Here is a 16,709-nt window from a genome sequence, read left to right as displayed (position 1 = left end):
ATGCAGACATCATGTATGTGAATTAAGAATGGTTCATTTTTGTAATTCTGTTTCAGATGAACATTCCACAGGATCAGATAATCCCATTTTTAAAAAATTAAAAACAAATTTTGAAAATCCTGATTTTAATTACAATCAAACAGAACTGATAAAGTTTGATTGGAAAGTAGTAAGGGGAACCATTTTTGAGAAAGCTGCGCAAGAGTCTTTGAACTTTTGCCAAGAATATATTACAAAGGGAAAAGAAAATAAAGGTTTTATCATATAGAAAGGAGCTTGCAGAACTCGTCGTAATTTACCTTTCTTCCTCTTCATTAACACTAAGAAAACCTGGAGCAGTTCATCATGCTAGGTTCTTATCCAAACACTTTACTACCTAAAGCTACAACTTCTTTCCAGCCATCTTGAGTTTGTAAACCAAAACAATAAACTCAAGACAGAAATCAGACTAATAAAAGAATTTACAGTTTGCTTTTATGCCAAATGGTATAATGACGCTTTTAGAGCTCCCTTTCTTGATATAAAAGCAATACACCAAATGCAACAGTACCGAAAACTTTGTACCAAACCAGATGCTGTCGATGCAGTTTTAAACTCTCTTTACAAACATAGTTGGTATTTAGATTCAAAAATGATTCCTCTTGCTCTGTTGGATGATAATATGTCATTTGAGGAGAAAACAAATCTTGCAAAACCAATTTTAACTTTTAAAATGCCGATTTCATCATGGCACAATACTAAAAACAAATCAAAAATAGATATAAAAAATGGGAAACGAACTTAGTGAACATCCTTTTTTACTTGCTCTGTTGGTTGATGAATTTTCATATCTTATGTTTGATAGAATTGGATTAGAGAAACAAAGGATAAAAGATTGGCTTTTGCTTCCCTCTGAGTTTTGGTTTACTCAATCTGCTTTTAAAAGCTTTCAGAATTATGCCAAATCTTTTATTGTAGTAAATGATCATTCAGAAAGATCTGTTGGAATGATGCAGCAGTTTATTCACCGATACAATAATGAGGAAGATAAACAGAACACATTACTAACTGTTGAAAAAGTTCGTTGTGCTTTTAGAACACCTGGAAGACATTCAAACAAACTTTCTAAAAGTAAATTTGCAGAAAGCTTATTTTCACTTGAGAGGAAGAAAAGTGGTGAAAATGAACATAAACACGGAATTTATTTGCTTTTGAAACTTAATCCAATAACATGAAACTATTATCAAATATTGTAATGTTTTCAAATCTAACTACAAAAAAAAAATTTTTTTGTTTAAAAAACTACGATACCATGTACTTTTGCTAAAAAATATAGGTAAAAATAAACATCCCAGAAAAAAAAATTTTTTTCATTTAACTTTCCCCTTGGACCTGGAAAATTGGCTGTTTTTGATGGTTTTTGAGAATTTTTTTTCAAAAAAAGTGCTTAGGGGGTAAGGATAGAGTGGACCTGTTGAGCTGAAATTTTTTGGGAATTGTTTTTTTAACATTTGCCCCAAATCTAGAGTGTATGGTATTTTAGATTTGAAAATTTCCTCAAATTGACTATCCCTAATATGTTAATATATATATATATATATATATATATATATATATCCCCAATTTTTTAAATGATGTTAATATCAAATGGCCATATTATGAACATGCCACTCATTCAGATGAATCACTGGAAGTTTTATGTAATGTTGCACACTCTGTATGTAATCTTAATCTTGACTTTATTAACATTACTAAATTTAGTGATTATAGGTGCTTACTTCGAGTAACATCATGGATTCTGCGATTTCTCAATAATGTAAAAGGTAAAAGAAAGAACAGTATGACGATCGGTCCAATTACAGCTGAAGAAATAGATAACTCAAAGCGACTGTGGATTAAATTTTCACAATTAAATCTAACTGATGAAAATAGTTTCAAACAATTACGAAAAGATCTTCGTTTATTCACTGAAGATGGAATAATTCGATGTCGTGGCAGAATCGAGAATGCTGACCTAGAATATGACACTATGTTTCCTATTTTTATTTTTAAAAGCTGTTATTTTGCTAAATTATTAATTTTACATTTTCATAAACTTGTCAAGCACAATGGGGTAAAAGAAACAGTTAATGCATTGAGATCCCAGTATTGGATACCTTGTTGTAGACAACTAGCAAAAAGTGTGATACGAGAATGTACAACTTGTCGACGTCTAGAGAGTAAACCTTATTGTTACCCACCTGCTCCTCCTCTACCTGAAAGTCGTTTAAACTTTGATTTCGCTTTCAAGTCTGTTGCTTTAGATTATGCAGGCCCACTTTATGTTAAAGATGTTTACAATGGTAGTACATCAAATAAGGCATGGATTTTTTTGTTTACATTTTGCAGTAGTCGTTCAATTTTGTTAGACTTAGTAGCTGACTGCTCATCAAATGCGTGCATTATGGGTATTCGTAGATTTATAGGGAGACGGGGGGTTCTTGATATAATTTATTCAGACAATGGTTCTCAGTTTGTGTCATCTGAAACTCAATCGTTTGCTGCTAACCATTCTATAAAATGGAAATTTAATGCGCCTTCTGCACCTTGGTGGGGAGGGATGTTTGAGCGACTGGTTCGAATGACAAAAAGATGTTTAAAAAAGGCGTTAAAGTCCTCGAAATCTTCATATGAAGAAGTACGAACATTGCTTTCGGAAATTGAAATGGTATTAAACAACCGACCATTAACTTATTTGTATAACGACCAGGGCAATGAAGCACTCACTCCCAATCACTTAGTTTTTGGTCATAAGCTCCGTTTTGAATCAAGTTTAAGTTCAAGTGATAAGATAGAACAAGATGTGTATATAAGAAATAGAATTTTAACTAATACGTTGAATCATTTTAGAAGCAGATTCAAAAGTGAATACTTGACAGAGTTGCGTGAATACCATAAATCAAATCAAAATAATGATAGTAATGGTATTAGTGTTAACGACATTGTATTAATTGAAAACGATAATTGCAAAGACAGTTGTGGAAGTTAGCACGAGTTAAAGAATTAATATATTCCAACGATGGGGTCGTTCGAGTTGCTAAAGTTAATTACATACAAGAAAGCGGAAAATCGTGTTTAGTTAGTCGACCTATTAATAAGCTATATCCTATCGAATGTTCTAACAAAGCGAAGATAATAACTATCACCTGCGTTAATGAGAAAACTATTCCTTTACTGGTCAAAGGCGGCGGGAGTGTTGAAGCCTGTTCGGCTTCCCGATAATAAACTAGCGGGTTTATAGTATCCCCGCAATGCATTGTGTGCTAGCCATGCTTTCTTAAGTTTTTTTGTTAATTTTATACTTGACTATGTTAGAGTACTTTATTAAGACTTTGTACTAAACTTATTGTATTATAAATATATATTATGTGGTTGCAACTACTCAAGTTGTTTATCTAATGCGAACCATTGAGTAAGCTAAAATACTCAATATTTGGGATATATATATATATATATATATATATATATATATATATATATATATATATATATATATATATATATATACACACATACCAATAACTCCTCTGTAAATATTTAAATTTTGAAATCCTATCTTTTTTATTTGCTTTGCGTTAGATCCAGTCAAATTAAACTTTGCTTGCAGTTTATTTGCTATTAACCTGTAAAGACAAAATAAATTTAATTTAAAACATACAGTAAAAACTATATTAACTAAATCATGATAAAATTATGCAATAAAACAACAATGGATATCTCAATTAAAATTTGAAAAAGCACACATCAATACAACTAAGTAGTTAGTAGACAGACATGTCTAGACATGTCTATTCATATTTGATTTGAACCGGTGTATTGAAATATACCTGTTTAACAAATTTGCCACACATTTTTTAGCGCTGCTCCCACCAAGTCTAGAAAGTTCTTTCACCTGTAATGGAAAAGTAATTTTACGGTTATAATATATATTGAAACCTGTGCATATATATGGGTGTGTGTATGTATATATGGGTGTGTGTATGTATATATGGGTGTATGTATATAAACTAGGGCTTGCATGCGATTAAAATTTTTAATCGCAATTAATCGCACGATTAAATTTTTTGATCATAATTAATCGCGCGATTAATCGAACATTATAATTTAAATAAATGAAGGAAACAAACAGGAAAAGTTTTTTAAATCATTTGATCTATTTGCATGCAAATGATAAAACATCATAAAAAAGTTCTAATTATAGTTTATATTGTTTCTAATACAACCAATAAAAATAAAATATTTTAAAAACTTGAAACAAAAAATTTCTTAAAGCCAGTCTTTTAAACATAATAACATGTTCAATGAATCTGGCAGCAGAGATGATCTGTGCTTGTCTGCAATGAATCCAGCGGTTGAAAACAGTCTTTCGCATGGAACTGTAGCCGCTGGAACTGACAAATATTTCTTTGCGATTGTTGCTAATCGAGGATATGAACCTTGATGTAGCTTCCACCACTGAAGAGGATCTGAATCCATTTTGGCGCAGGGTTCTTTTCGATATCGACTCACTTCATCTTCACTTGGGGAATCAACTTCATCCAGATCTGGTAGATTGAATGCCATTTTAAAATTTTTTGCTGATGGCTGTTGCAAAATAATTATTCAAATATTACCATAAATAAAGCATATAGATATTATCTAACTATTTCAATTAATATTATAGTACTCATAGAGTTTTATCTATCATTAAAACGATTATTTTAATAAATGCAATTTTGAATCTATTATTATGTCATTAGAATAATTCAATAAAAAAACAATATCAAATTTATTACTACAAAATGCTCACCTCTTTTGGTTCTTGTTCTATTGATACTGGTCTGAGGTCTGGAACAGATTCAAGAAGCTTCGATAATCTCTGCCAGACATTTGATCTTTCATTTGAAGCTATAAACGATAAATTTTTAAATCTTGAATCCAATGCTGACGAGATTTGCAACCAACTATCATTCGAAAAATCATTAAATCTGCGCTCCATTTCATTTACAAATTTTTCTTTAAATAGCGCGATGTAACGAGGATCATCATCTTGAATAACCATTTCACGTGATAAGTGGCATATAATTGGTAAAACCACCGAACTAGATACGTATTTATTACCACCTAACAATTCTGAAGCCACTTTGCATGGTTGCAAAACATCAGCAATTTTCTCCATTTTTTCCCACTCTCTTTCTGTCAAATTCTGTAAGTAATGGTTTTGCTCATCAAGTGTTACTGTGATGGCTTTTTTATGTTTCAACATACGTCTCAGCATATCATACATGCTATTCCACCTTGTAACAACATGCTGAATTAGATTTTCTTGTGGCAGGTCGAGGTCAATCTGATTTTCATGTAATTCCATATTATTTGCTGGACTATGTTTAAAATGTCCAACAATTCTGTGACATTTAGCTAGTGTTATGTCAAATGCAGTCTCTTCAATGGCAGATTTTATAATTAGCTGAACGGTATGTGCGAAACATGGAAGATGTTTGAAGGGAAAACTTGATACAGCCTTTACAATGTTTCTACCGTTATCAGTACCAATAGAAAATATTTTTTCAAATAATCCCCATTCATCTGCAATATTTCTGATGTGGGTTGAAACATTGTCACTGGTGTGTCGGTCCAATGTTTGATGAACACCTAAGGCAAATGAGTTCAACATCCAGTTGTTGTCTATCAAATGACATGTTAAACCAAGGTAACTGACATTACCCATTGAAGACCAATGATCACAGGTAATTGCTATACTAGTAGCCATGTTTACGAGGTCTATTTTTTTTTTCTTCTCATCTTCATAGAGTGTTTGCATTTTAATTTTAATTGTGTTTTGACAGGGAAGATTGTAACTGTAGTCGGACGTTGCTGTTCGAATGACATTCGTCAAACCTGGATCTGTAACAATGTTGAGTGGTCGACAGCTACTGGCAACCCAGCAAACAATGGCTTCCGTAATTTCCTTTGATTTATCTGCAGAAATTTGTTTATTTACGCCATTTTGTGATTTAATACTGTCCTCAATTGTAAGTTGTTTTGAGGAACTCACGATCTTGTTTTGATTTTTACTAGTAGTTGCGAAGAACACGTGTTTACTGTTCAAATGATACTGAAGCGTTGTAAGACTTCGGTGATATGCAAATTCTTTGGAACAATATTTACAGATAATCAATTTTTTTGATTCGTCTTTAAAAATAAAGGCTCCGTTGAGGATAGATTGATTGCCGTTTGAACCCATAATTTAAATTATTAACAAATAAAGTTCATCAGGATAAGATATTAAAATTTTGGAAATTTAATAAATTTATTAACAAAACAACAACGCGATCAAAACAATTTCGAAAACAAAAATTATAAGGTAAGAGAGACATAATTGAGACAAATAAAACAAAATGGCATCATCAATGAGTAAACATTGATTAGAAATAAGAAAGTGGTATAAAAATTTCTTTATTGCTCAAAAATTATTTTTTGATGCTAACTAAAATTAGCATCGCCAAAATAATTTATGATCTAATCTAATCGTCAGGGTTAGGGTTAGGGTTTTATGAAAATTTATGAGTTAAAAAATTTCATCTGCGTTAATTTTTTTAACTTGCGTTAAATTATTAGCGCTTTAACGCGTTTTCAACGCGTTAACTTTGCAAGCCCTAATATAAACTCTTCTAATAACTTGAAAACACGCAAATTATTCAAACTTTATAAAAATGGCAGACCTCTAGTAAAAAAAAATTCAAAACATGAAAATGTTTTGAATGTTTCTTATATAAAATTTAGAATAGCTCACGCCGTCTTATTTTTCATACCCAGTTCATATAAATAGTTTAAAACAATTAAAACCTTAAAAATGATTTAAACTCTTTCGGGTTTGTTAACCCTGCATCAAAGTTAATGAAATCTGCAAGCTTAGCAAATGGTTTGGGAAGATGATAAACATCACCTTTATTTTCTTTAAAAGTATGAACTAATCTAAACAGATTGTCAAGCCTTGTATTGATCTGTTCCAACTTTTGAATTTCCATCAATTGAAATGCTAAATATGAAAAGAATAAATTGTGTCAAAAATCTTTATCAAACAAAAATTCCAGCCTGCATATTAAAGCATCAGACTCTTTCAAGTTATCAGCAATCTAGAATGACACAACAGTGTCATTTTAGATTGCTGATAACAAATAGCAATACAATGAAACAATTACAAAAAAACTGGCAAAAAAAGTAAGCTCAGAAACTATATTACCTTTATCATCATTGTTGTTTAAAAAGACTTCATCACGCACACTTGCAGAGTCTTTCCTTAGTGGCAAAATCAATGGGATCACTGAAGATATTATACAATCATTTTCTAGCTCAACCACAGAATCACTTCTTTGGCATGCTAACATATGAACTCCCTGACAATGATTTAAGTGGTAAACAACCTAATATAATTTTAGCAAAAATAGATACTATTACAAAAAATAAACTCACAAGGACAAACCTTAAAATTTTTATAAATATTTTTTTAACATTACATTTTCTTTATACTGATGTTGATTTTAAATATAGAGTATATATTTATCTTTCTTTTTCTTTTTAAGAGACATCTCTCCTGCACTACTTTAACTTTCATCTTTGTCATTTAAGAACTGTTCAATATCTAAACAATAAAAAATCAACCAAATCATGACCTAACAATCAATTTTACCAAAAGGACAACTGACTTGTTTACGATGTATCTTTAAATATTTAGTGAACATTAAAAAAAAAATTAATATGTTTTTTTAAAATTCATAAGAAGCTTCAATAAAAAAAATAATGGTGCAAGCACAAACTTATGCAAGTGCTTACCTAAATTAGATTTCTTTGTTCGCTCTGTTTTCTTAGTCGGAGGAACAAGAAGTGGCAATGTGATTTGTTTCTTATCAGGAGAAGTTCATTTGCGCAGATATAAAACTTTAAAAAACAAACATTACAGTTTTTTACAAGTCTTCAAAAACAAAGGAGAATTTATCTTGTCATTTTTCACCTAGTTGTTTTAATTTTCAATTTTAAAATATAGCTTTGTATAGCTTTAAAAAATAGGAAAACTTAACCAACAATTCAAAAGTTATGAAAAATCAAAGTTTGTGGCTAGTTTGTAAGAAATTTTTTTTGTTTGTCTTTACAATTAAAAACAATCAAAAAATACTAACAATCAACAGGCCTCATGTCTAGTTATGCAATCTAAATCCTCCTTGTATTTGTAACTTTAGGAACCCTTTAAAAAGATATTTACTGAAATGTAAAAAGGTTTATCTGATATAGGAGGCTTATTACATTTTTTACTTATTACATCCATTACTCCACTGGTCTCTCCAGCAGTAACATTGTCACCATACTCATCACATTCACTTTTATCATTATCTAAAGATTTCAATAAGGCAAATGAAAATATTAAAACTTAAAAAAAAAGGGGACAAATGGTGTTCATAGTAAATTTAAAAAGTTAACAAATAAAGTGTTATTGTAATCATTCTTCCTTATGTTAACACAATATTTTAAAATACCTGTAATTTTGAAATATTTTAGTTAAAACTTAAGCCAATCATCCGTTGGGTCATATCTTTTTGTAATTGCTGATTCCACCTTTCAATTTGGCCAATAAACAAAGCCATTCTTTATCCAATTTAACGAAATTGTATTTTCATACTCACAAATAACACCTTATTTTGAATACTCAAGCTAAACTGCTCTGGCCCACACCATAGTTCAAAGATTTTGACCATAAGTTGGATGTTATTAGCTGATAATAAATTGAAAAAACCTGTAAAATTTTTAGCAAGAAATTTTGAGGAGAGAATTTATTCAAAGTGTTTAATTCTCTTAATGGTGCTTATTTTTTAAATAGTTATATTTTATTAGTAATGAATTTTTTATTTTAGGAAATGTTTTGCAAAGTATAACTAAAAGAAATATGAATATTTTCAACCATCAAACATACTTATAAATTGTTTAATGTCAGAAAATATAAATTTTTTGACTAATTTTCAATACAATAAAACAAAACATAATTTGCACATGATTATACTTCATATTTTATTGTAAACTGTATCAGGTTTATTCTTCAAACAAACAAAAAACAAAAAACAAATACTGCACCTCAAACTTTATGAGTGAATATTTCATGGAAAATTAAACTCTTTTGAAATACTGTTCTAAATTACAGCAACAGTAATAATATAAACACAAATGAAACAACTATGAACTATTGAATTTTTAATAAAAGTTATCTATAATTCAACATTGTGATGCAGTGGTAGAATAACAATCCCAGTTTTATATGGAATAGCACATGCTTTATTTTTTATTTCAATCTTTTTAATGACTTTTCTCTGAAACCTGCTGTTTGCATGCAGAAAATAAATATCCAAGAGTTTTAAGCAACATGGATTGCTAAAAAACCCATCTAGTCTGCACAACTTGTAAACATTACATTCAATATCATTTTCGTTCAAAGTTTTTGTAATGCAGATCACTTTGATGAAGGAAAAACCAGCTGTCTTTGTTATTAGAGGCAATTTTTGTTTTCATAATCTTCTCATTTTTATAAGAATTAGTATTTTTGATTTCAATGATTCTTTTAGCAATCTGTGACTATGGATTTTGACGTTTACAAATATACTTTTTAAGAGTTCTAAGGTAATTCTTAAAAGTGAAACCAGAGATTTCTTGCAAGCTAGAGGAATGATTACTAATGTCATCACCAATGTGAGTTAAATTATGAATGTTATAACTCATAAAATCTTGTCCATACAAAACAGGAGCAGTGCTTACAAACCAATTTAAAAGCTGTTGTAAGTGTAACACTAATTCACCATTTTTAAAAAACTTGTCATCAACCATTATGGTCACTGCTACAGATAATGCCAAGAAATGATGATAAGTTTGGTGTGAAACAATATCTTTTAGTACAACCATGGCAGTATACAAAAGAAAGTTCTTAAACTCTGTGGCTTTCCTTCATTTAAACTCAGCCAGACTTCGTGATTGTTAGACAAACTCAGATGGCATATTGCCAGTAAATTGTAGAAGATACGCTAATATGGCTGCCTTTCGAGCAGGTGCAAGTTTAGATATATTTGGACCTTCAGACAAACATGTCAAGATTCTTTTAACTACACCAAGATATACTAAATCCATTATGTCTAAAACAAATCCTGAACAACAAGGAAAATTTATCTTTGATAAACTGCATAAACTATTTTGATGCTCTTTGTAATTACATAAATTAAACCCAATATCAGTTATTAAAGGATAATCTAGTCCTTCAAATATAAAATGCCCATTGATATATTGCCCACGGATTTCACAACGTTCACATGCATTATAACCATTATGACTGATAATAGATTTTAAAAAATTGTCTTGCTGGAGCACCACAACAGAAATATTTCACAGAAAGAGGATAATGCTTTCCTGCATGCTTCACGCCACTCAAACATAAAGATGTTAGTTCTTCTAAAAAATCTTCTAATAACTCTTCCTCAGATGAGTTGTTTAGCATTTCCACAAAATATTGCAACAATAAATGGTGGCAATTTTTTAAACCAATATAATTTTAGCCATACTTGAACAGAAGAACTTTTAAATAACAGAAGACCGTCAATATTAACAAATAATTCAATTTTATCAATGTTGGATATCTTAATTAAATTTCTAAGTATGCATTTCTGCAATCCAAAATAAATATACTCCCCACCACACTTAACCTTTACTTCAATACTTTAAGGTGTATTTAACAACGTTCTTACATCGTTTGGTAAATTATTATGGCTGAATGACCGAATCAACTTAAGTAATTTGTTAGTTGCTATGTTGAAAATTTGATTTTGTACAACCCATTTAGCCGACATAGATTGAAACATATCTTCTGCACCATTGTCAGAAATTCTGGCTTCTCCCTCAATATAATTTTCATCACTGCTCTCAGATGAATTAACAATACTGTGATTAGGACTTTCAACCAAAACATAATCTTGATTCACATCAACATCATCTAGTGGCGGACTGAGAAATCTGGGGCCCCTAGGCTAATGACATATTATGGGCCCCTTGTGCAAAAAATACCAATCTGAGAGAAAATATAGTAATATGTTGATGAGGCTTCACGCAGACAGGAGTCAGGGAGATCAACTAAATTGAGTAGGAAGGAGAACTTATCTCGAACACCTGAATACGCAATAAGACGCTTCTGCATAGCAGCCAAGATGCTGTCTATGATTTTTAGGAAAAAGCCTATTCTAAAATCTTCCCTTGGTAACAAGCCTTGGTAATCTTTGTAACCCTTGGTAACCCTTGGTAACAAGCTAACTTCCTCTTTGTTGCCTTCATGAAAAGTGGTTTGAGTACTTCTAACACGCTTATGTGTACTTAGCCACTGATCTCAATAATAACTGGATAGCGCATCTCTAATATCGAAATCGACGCCAAAATCGCCAAATTGGAAAGCCCCAGAACAAAGAAATCTGATACGTGCGATAAAGCGATAAAGCGATAAGCCGAAAAACAGAACTTAAAGCTTACGGGATTAAAATTTTTGGGGCTTTCCAATATGGCGATTTTGGCGTCAAAAAATAAGAAGTTTAGCTCAGAGTTGCGCTATCCAGTTATTATAGAGATCAGTGGTACTTAGCTCGTTGTATGCACTATTGCCTGTAAGCTCCTGACTAGGACTACAAAAACCGGTAAATTGGTTAAAAATTATGTTTAAATTTACCGGTAATTTTCAAATAATTTACCGGTATTTCGGTAAAATACCACAACTTCCGTTACGAATGATACAAATTCTAGATCAAAAGCTTCTGATTATTTCAACATTACTAAAACGATTGATAATTCATTTCCTGCTGTTTTAACACGACTGACAGCACGAGATTGTTTATCATTTAAAATGATTTGCACACCATACGATCTTCAGCAATTATTTAAATCCAAAGGATATGATTGCCCAAAGTCTCCAAAAACAATTAAGAAAATGGTGTTGCAGTGCGGTGACAAAATCCGAAAACAAATTGTTACAGAATTATCAGAAAGAATAGCCCGTGGTGAATTATTCAGCTTGACTTTCGATGAATGGACATCTCTCAAAAATTGAAGGTTTATGAATGTGAATGTCCACTCGTATGATAATGTATTTTGGAATCTCGGATTGGTTAGGATTAAAGGATCGATGCCGGCTGAAAAATGTATAACGTATCTTCAAAATACACTTAAAGAATTTAGTATTGCGATAGAAAATGTAATTTCCATTACTACGGATGGGGCCGCCGTAATGAAAAAGGTAGGCAGATTACTGGGCGTAAATCATCAACTTTGTTTAGCCCACGGCATCCAGTTATAAGTAATTAAGGTGCTGTATAAAAGGCCTGTTTCGGATAATATTTCCGTAGAAAATCAAGAAGTGGCTATTACTGAATTTGAATATGGTGAAGATGAAGAGGATGAGTAATGGAAGATATTGCGGTTTTTGACGTTATTGAGGATACATCAACTACTGATTCATCAATTCAACATGAAAGTATAGGTCCAATAGTAACAAAAATTCGAAAAATTGTTGCCATGTTCCGTAGATCACCAACAAAAAATGACATCCTCCAAAAACATGTTAAGGATGAATTTAAAAAAGAACTTAAGCTAATCCTTGACACAAAAACACGGTGGAGCAGTATGTTGATAATGTTGGAAAGAATTTATGAGATTAAAAATTGTGTTCGTAAGAGTCTAATCGATATCAAATCCGATACAGATTTATCAGAAAATGATCTCAATGTTGTATCAAATATAATAATGGCTTTGCAACCTGTTAAAGTAGCTGTGGAAGCTCTCTGTTCAAGGGACACGAATCTATATGCTGCAGATTTGACAACTAGGTTCATGTTGGATGAACTAAGTAACCAAGATAATTTTTAAGTAATGAATTGAAACAAGATTTAATATTTCGAATAAGTGAGAGAAGAACCGTATATTCTGATATATATTTATATCTTCATGAACCATGTCCATGCACAGCTTTAAATAATAAAAATAATTATGGCGTGTTTAATACAACAAGTAAATTGCTTATGGAAAAAAATATTGTAGAAATCATTCAACAATTTTTAAAAAACGATTCCGAAACTACTGAAGCTGAAGTTGTGCTAGTGTATGAAGCTGAATCAACTAGTGAATCTACGGTTTTATCAGCAGTGGCGACATCAAGTCAAGCAATCTCAATGAAGGAAAAACTTGATTTAGTAATTTAAAAAAAAAGATAACTATTGCTCACGAAGAGATTAGTGATCCGAAGACAACATCCGGTCTTTTAAATATAGTCAGGAAAGAAATGGCGTATTTCAAGGAACAAAATATTAAAGGAAAATATTTAAACAAACTCCAAAAGTATATTTTAGCAGTTCGCCCAACCAGTGTAGAGTCGGAAAGAGCTTTCTCTGCAGCAGGTTTAATTGGCACAAGGTACAGAACAAGTTTAAACGACGAAACATTAAATTTAATGTGTTTTTAAAGAGCTTACTTCAATAAGCAATTTATGCTCCTTGAAAAGAATTGACTATAGTCAATTCGTTGAACATGTTTTTTTAAACTATCAGCACTTTTGAAAGTTTGCTTGCATGCACTTGAAACACATCTAACGTAAAAAAGAGGCTGATTTTCATGAAACAAGATCAGATGTCGCAAATACTTTCCTAATGAAAAATAGTTGTTGCCACATTCACAAAGAAATTGGGGCATGTTTGGCTATTGTATATTATAAGGAATCTGCAATTTAAACAGTACAATTAAAATGTTTACTATAAAATGCATAATAATAAAAAAATTACTTTCAAATTCGGCTGCAGTTTGTTCAGTAAATCCATTATCTATCAGCCATTTGGCTACTTCTGCAGGTGACCAGTTTTCAGTATTTGCAGACATAATTCCTTAACTTTATTATTATTTCTACATTAAATTTTAATTATTAACTCTTTAAAAATTCAAAAGAATTACATTGATCTATAGAAAATATACTCTTTTGCGTATTCTACTTTAAAAATTTTAACTAAAGACAATTTTAAATGTAATGCAATAAAATAAATATAATTTATTTTATTTAAAATATCATATTGCTAAGCGATTTTAAATCTATTTTAAACCCTTTCTATTTTTATCCTTCTTTAATTACGCCTCGATATCAATAAACGACACTCGGTATTTATTGGCTTCTTACGTTTTACCACGAAAAACCCTTTGCTAAAGGGTTTTCTAATAGAACCCTTTCAAAAAACCTTTTTTTACACACCAAAAGGATTTCTAGTGGTAGAAAACCTTATGCGAGTGTAAAAAAACCTTTTGCGAAACCTTTTTTTTTTACAGTGTATATTAATTATTTTTATTTTAAAAATGAAGTTTTCTTTATGTTTATGCTTGTTTATGTTTACGCTAAGGTACAAAAATGTTAATGTGTAATAAATGAATTAATTATATTTTATTATATAAAAAAAATCTTTTTGATTGTTTAATTTATTTATTTTTAACTAGGATGGACCTGTAAACTGATGCTGTTTTACTAATATATTCATTTGTTATGCTTTTTGTTGTTTTCAGTGTTTAGATTATTACTATTTAAGCCTTTAGAAAAAAAACCGGTAAATTACCAGTAACCCGGTAATAATTTTTTTTTTTACCGAATTACCGGTTTTTTAAAATATCGGTAAATTTACTAGCACTACTCCTGACCTTTACGTTAACGTAAAGGTGACTTTATGAGCAGTTTAAGAAAAGAGTTTGAGTTGTTTGAATTCAAACAACTCAAACTCTTTTCTTAAACTGCTCATGTAGTCAGTTAGTGATTGCATCATACTGACAGCTGTGTTAAGGTCCAAATCTGTGGCTTGTAGACGTATCCTTGAAGCAATCCATTTTGGTCGACCAGAGTTCAGCCAAAATTTTAAAATCAAGCTGATTCAGCTTCTAAACTAAACCGTCTGCTTCGCGTCTTGTGTCTGCTCTTTCACAGACATCGTCTCTAATATTCTCCAAAGCATTTTTTATTTCATGGTAAAAATAAAAAGAACAAAATCGTTAAAAAGCCTTTGCTGCCTCTGCTCTAGCTGACCATCTGGTTTCACTAAGACTCTTCAAAACGGGTGTTGGGTCCAGATTTTTCTTAAGCGATGTGTTAAAGCACTTATAAACGAGTAAAGTTTCTCAAAAATGTCAAAGAACGATGATGCTTGTGATTTGCAGTTTGCTGCTTCATTTCCTGCTAAGTTCAATGACTGTGCAAAGCACGGGATGTATTCAGCTCATGAATTCTATGCCTTTATGATTGCTTGAACACCATGGTAAATTCCAGACATGTTACTAGTATTATCACATGATTGACCACGACTGTTTGTAGTGTCAATACCCACCTTTTCTAAAAACACCAAAAGGCTTGTTGAGATCTCACTCGCAGTATGTCCACTCATGTCAAGAAACTTGAGAAAACGCTCAACGAGTACGCACCTGTCTTCAGGTTGATATCTAACATGGCAAGTTAATCGATCAACCTTGCATGCATCTGGTGTGCTAGCACGCTTGATTCGGTTAAACATAAGTGTCCATTAGTTGTTGGCCCAAAAACTTGATTACTTCAGCAACACGTTCGAGCACCGATCTGAAGTATTGGCATTCTGCATTAAATTGTTTGACAATGTTTTCATCGATACGAGCTGCGGCCACTTAAAGGCTTCTGGTGCTCTAAACGGCAGCTATGTGGGTTAATGACTTTTCATGCGCACAGATAACGGCTAAGCCATTCTTCCAGTCATTGAACTCAACACCACAAAAAACATTTTTCTGCGTTGAAAGTAATTGCGTTGAAAGTAGCAAATTTTGGCCCATTATCGTCATTGCCAAACTTACTTCCTGTTTCGTTGTCATTATCATTTTCTACATTTCAAACATCTTGAGAATGAGATGTTGCCTCAGGCATAGCACATTTAGCAGAAGGATCATCAAGAGGCATTTGTTCTGTAACTGTTACTGATTGTTGCTTCCCAAACATCTCCGTGAGCTTAACAGTTTTTGACATTACTTCTGTGTGTGCTTCTATTGCACGTTTTCTTTCAAGACGTCTTAGAGCTATTGATTTATGATGATATGACATTTTAGCGACTTCACAAAAGATCGTTATAATACTGTATATCAAACTTTATTTACTTAGGAACAAGATAATGTTTCCACGATTATCGCATATGATCAAAGCCTGAATCTGACTGACAGATTATAGATGATAGATGCACGGATTTGACATGGGGCCAAAGAGCCCGTGCACAGGCGCCCTAAAATCACAGGCCCTTAGGCTGTAGCCTAGTTAGCCTAATGAACAGTCCGCTACTGAGATCATCATCAACAGCAATATTTCTCATAGGTGCAACGTTGGTTTGAGAAGCTAACTTTACAATACTTTTATTAACTTTTCTCCATTGAGGAGTCCTTGAAGTCATAATTTAAAACTTTGAATTTATTAAGTACCTGAAACAAAAATAAATGCCAATTAGCCAATTTTAAAATAAGCTAATTGGCATTTATTTATATATGAATATATATACATATATATTTATATATGTCATTAATTGCTGATGACTGCCGCAAGGCACGAAACTTTAAGTTCTATTATAATGTTGTTTTTCTCTATTTAAATAACAGATTTTGATAGAGAATTTTAT

The 16,709-nt window shown here is 31.5% G+C and overlaps 1 protein-coding gene and 2 pseudogenes across 1 annotated transcript; all 3 read right to left on the bottom strand.

The window, feature by feature from the left end:
• Positions 1-3,396: 3,396 nt before the first annotated feature.
• On the bottom strand, positions 3,397-8,727 carry LOC149887725 (uncharacterized; annotated as a pseudogene).
• LOC149887726 (E3 SUMO-protein ligase ZBED1-like) lies at positions 4,219-6,471 on the bottom strand. The gene is made up of 2 exons (XM_090088751.1): positions 4,808-6,471; positions 4,219-4,602 (listed from the first exon to the last, which is right to left on the bottom strand). The coding sequence occupies exons 1-2, from the start codon at positions 6,239-6,241 to the stop codon at positions 4,285-4,287; spliced, it is 1,752 nt and encodes a 583-aa protein (XP_089944877.1). The 5' UTR covers positions 6,242-6,471; the 3' UTR covers positions 4,219-4,284.
• Positions 8,728-9,214: 487 nt separating the features above from the next.
• On the bottom strand, positions 9,215-16,487 carry LOC149887724 (uncharacterized; annotated as a pseudogene).
• Positions 16,488-16,709: the final 222 nt, after the last annotated feature.

This window comes from Hydra viridissima, unplaced genomic scaffold, assembly GCF_058129835.1.
Source record: "Hydra viridissima isolate aposymbiotic clone 2 unplaced genomic scaffold, HvirCarnegie_v1 scaffold_5, whole genome shotgun sequence".
In the NCBI taxonomy this organism is placed as follows: Eukaryota; Metazoa; Cnidaria; class Hydrozoa; order Anthoathecata; family Hydridae; genus Hydra; species Hydra viridissima.
Note: the sequence above shows the minus strand (reverse complement) of the source record. Positions and strands in the feature narration are given on the sequence as shown.

Coding starts and splice junctions, on each gene's coding strand:
- LOC149887726 (XM_090088751.1), bottom strand. CDS start 6,241: ATGGGTTCAAACGGCAATCAATCTATCCTCAACGGAGCCTTTATTTTT. Junction 4,603..4,807: donor TAGAACAAGAACCAAAAGAG/GTGAGCATTTTG, acceptor ATTTTGCAACAG/CCATCAGCAAAAAATTTTAA.